Source organism: Pyxicephalus adspersus, chromosome 10 (genome assembly GCF_032062135.1).
Source record: "Pyxicephalus adspersus chromosome 10, UCB_Pads_2.0, whole genome shotgun sequence".
Taxonomy (NCBI): domain Eukaryota; kingdom Metazoa; phylum Chordata; class Amphibia; order Anura; family Pyxicephalidae; genus Pyxicephalus; species Pyxicephalus adspersus.
The window spans coordinates 31,167,206-31,171,028 of NC_092867.1; the positions used below are offsets into that span (position 1 = coordinate 31,167,206).

A 3,823-nucleotide genomic window follows, 5' to 3' on the forward strand; every position below is an offset into this window, starting at 1 on the left:
TTTTTCCAAAAATAACAGCAAAAGTACCACCAGAAATAGTTGCCGCAATAACTCCCATGACAATATAGGAAGTTTCAGGTTTGTTCAGTGCAAATATTTTGCCTAGAGAGATATTGGGAAGATCCTCTTCCACAACCTTAAATAAACATAATCATTTGGTAAAATTCAGTTTGGAGACTTTGATTTCTTTGACTTTGATTTTTTTTTAGTAGATCTTCTCACTTTTCTCGTGCTAGAAACCCTATGTATATTGTCTCTGCCTGGGATTTCTGGATAAGCATATGCTGGATAATCAGGAGCAACATCTTCAGCCTCAATTTTATCATCATATTCAAACATTTCTCCTTCATCCTCCTCATCAACTTCCTCTGTGTTGGTTTTTTCATCTTCTTCATTTTTGTCATAGCTCTGATTTAGAACAAATCAATTTAAACTTTTACATATTTAAACTAAAATACAACACAAATATGAAACAAAGGGCCCTATGTATCTTTAAGGATTATGGAGGGTTATGTGGTTTATCTATATACATTTATTTTCCTTTATATGATTTCATATATTTTTTTTTATTGTGCAAAAAAAACCAATTAAGAAATATTCAGTAATACAAATGTCTATACTGTGACATAATAAAATTCTACGATTAAACTCATCCAAGATAATTTTAGTTGGGTGGAGGTTGGCTAGGTGGCTCAGCTTTTCTCCTTAATCAGATCTGTTCAGTTTCAGTAACTTTGTTTTTCCTTTTAAAAGTTTCATGTAGTTAGAGCAACAAGAGAGTGGTAGCTATACTATACCTCTATTTGTTACCCTTTGCACATTTTTCTTTCTTTAAACACACACATACCTGCAAGAGTACAAGGGAATAGTAAACTCCTTTCTTTTTCATGAGCTCCTCATGGTTCCCTTGTTCCACCACAACACCATTGTGAAAGTCGGCAATGACATCAGCTGTACGGATGGTAGACAGTTGATGGGCTATTACAATTGTGGTACGACCGGATCTAGCCTTAATGAACACATTAATTAATTTTTTGTTGTTGTTAGGATAATGATGGTAGAATAAACAGTAACACAAATGATTTATACATTATCAAATAATTGTATATAAATAATACCTTGTCTAGAGCATTCTGTACTATGCTTTCACTTTGTGTATCCAGAGCTGATGTGGCTTCATCAAGAAGCAAAATTTTCGGGTTACGTACAAGAGCTCGGGCAATAGCTATTCTCTGCTTCTGTCCTCCACTCAACTGAGCTCCTCTCTCACCCACCATGGTGTCCAAACCCTGAACAGAAATTGGTATAAAGTCAACAAATGTTTTTTTTTTTTTCATAGCATATAATTTGATTTATGGTATAAGATGGCCACTACAACAAGCAACTTCAGAACAACTTTTAGTGTATCGTTAGAGTTTGGAAAAACTGCCAAGTAAATTAGCAGATGGCTTTCCAACCAAAAGCCAGATGTCTGCAGATTTTTGTAGCTCAGAAGCCATCACTCTCATAAGATGATAAAGTGAAGCAACATACATGTGGTTAACAACTTGCTTTTTTCTAATTAAGGTCCCAGTCCTATTTAGGTTACATGATTTTTATGTTTGATTCTGCCTTTAGAAAAGTCTGTTATCAAAGTCATGACATTCTGGGGTTTCCAACAACTGATCTGATTATCTCCATGCTTTGTGGTAATTTATCAAAGTAAAAGCAAGATTGGGATCTCTAAAATGCCTGGATTGACATAAGTTATTAAAACAGCAATCACGCTCAAATCTCAATTTGAGTGTAGGGTAGTAATAGTGTAGTGTATGGAAGAGCTAGAACCTCTATTACTTTTGCATTGCTGCCTGTCCCTTTGTGTCTTAGTGACTAAATTTAAATAGGTAATATAAATAAATAGAGTTGGGTTCCAAATAAAACACCACTAATTAAAATTAATTTACATCTATCCATTCTTACATACTGATAAAACTTGACCAAATTCAGACTTTGTAAGTATTCATCAGTGACATCAACAATACTTTTTATTATCCATTTCAGTCTTCGTGGTTAAAAACCAAGTTGAATACCCCATTTCCAGTGATTGCAAATATATTCGAAGCTGATAACAAGTTGAAACTCTTGCATGGATATATGTAAATGTTAGCCTTAATACTTTTATACAAAACTGCCTGTATTGTAGGTTTTCCTAAAGTTTTAAGTATTTGAAATTTATTCTGCATCTGTATGAGGCATTCCTCATGTATGCAATTGTCTGATGTTGCCCTTGCCTGTGAATGTGCTTGTAGGACATTCAGGCAGTCAATATGGACTTACATCTGGGAGTTTAGATATAAAGTCATAGGCATTGGCTTCTTTAGTAGCTTGTATGACCTTATCATCAGTAAAATCTTCTCTTCCATATCGGATGTTTTCTTTGATTCTTGTTCTAAATAAAACATGCTCTTGGCTAACAACTCCAATGTTTTCACTTAGCCAATTCACATTGAGGGTACAAATTAAAATAAAGTTATTGCTTCCGGCTGCAACCTCAGATATATCTTATTTAAGATTCCAAAACAACAAGTAAAATAATCTATTAGACAATTAAACTATGCTAAAGTCAAAAAGTTCATTCAATTTATTTGTTCCAAAGTTTATATACATAGCCATTAATAATTTGTTGGCACCAAAGTGAAGGCACATGGTGCCACTGGGAGGAGATGCCAATCATTCTATGTTATGGGACTGCTCTTTCTTACATCTACAAGCAATGATTTATGCTCCCTTGTAAATTATAGGTTTGCATAATAAGATGGAGAGGCCTTCACAGTAAGATTTGGCAATCTATGGCTTGCAAAACTTTTGGGAACACCTTGCTCTAGACTCCAGTTTTGCAATTAGCAGGTAACAATAAAAGAAAAACCTTGGCCTGCTGTTAAGTGTTCTGAGTTAAAAGAAAAAAAATTAAAACTGTAATTGTTGTTTAAAGTACAATTAGAAGCCTTATATATGTTCATCACTAGATATTACATACCTCCCCTACAACAGGGTCATAGAATCTTTGAAGACGCTGAATCGTGGTACTTTTTCACAGCCACTGGAACCAACTAGTGCAACAGTCTTTCCTGCTTGTACTTTAAGGTTCAATCCCTCTAAAATCTAAAAGAAATAAACAGGCAATTAGGTGAATTAAATGTTCCTATTCCTTCCAATGATAATTCAGTAATTGTCTTAACTAATTAGGGTGACACGCTCAATGATCTGAATATATCTGCCACTGTTTATTCTTGGCTTTGGAGATAAAATGTTATGAGAAGATGTAATATATGTGCAGATAGACTAATTTGAACAAAGTTAAGCGCCAACATGCATGATCTTGGGGCATACCAATGGAATGTGAATGTATTATGGGTGCATAGTCTCACAATATTCCAGAAATAGAAAAGTGCATATATAGAAAGTGTATGTATATATTCAATTTTATTTGACTCAGAGCGATTCAGAAGTAAATTTTCTTTATCAGTTAGATCTTTATTTAAGTGTGAATAAAAGAAGTAATTTTACTAAGATTTAAACTTTTCTTACTAGCTCAAACATTGACTTAAACATTGTGAATTGTTCAAGTAGGCATGCTTATGTTAATGCAAGGAAGAAGAGAAACACAGCTAGACATCTTCATCACTAGATCAAATTAATGAAAACAATAATTACTACCCCAGAAATTAGTTGGATGGTGTTTGATATTGCTGGCACTTACACACAAGGATTGTCACCTAATCCAGACAAAAATGGCCAGACTGAACGGTGATTATCTCTTGTTTATAGGCAGAATTATAATGAA

General features: G+C 33.9%; 1 protein-coding gene across 1 annotated transcript in view; it reads right to left on the minus strand.

Annotated features, from left to right (window-relative positions):
* The window catches only part of LOC140339971 (ATP-dependent translocase ABCB1-like), a gene marked incomplete at its 5' end in the record, with an annotated part of 159,370 nt that overhangs the window by 142,149 nt on the left and 13,398 nt on the right, over nt 1–3,823 (minus strand). The window contains 7 exon segments of the mRNA XM_072424899.1: nt 44–166; nt 169–408; nt 848–1,009; nt 1,119–1,289; nt 2,317–2,529; nt 3,017–3,072; nt 3,075–3,141. Coding sequence (XP_072281000.1) covers nt 44–166; nt 169–408; nt 848–1,009; nt 1,119–1,289; nt 2,317–2,529; nt 3,017–3,072; nt 3,075–3,141 — 1,032 coding nt within the window.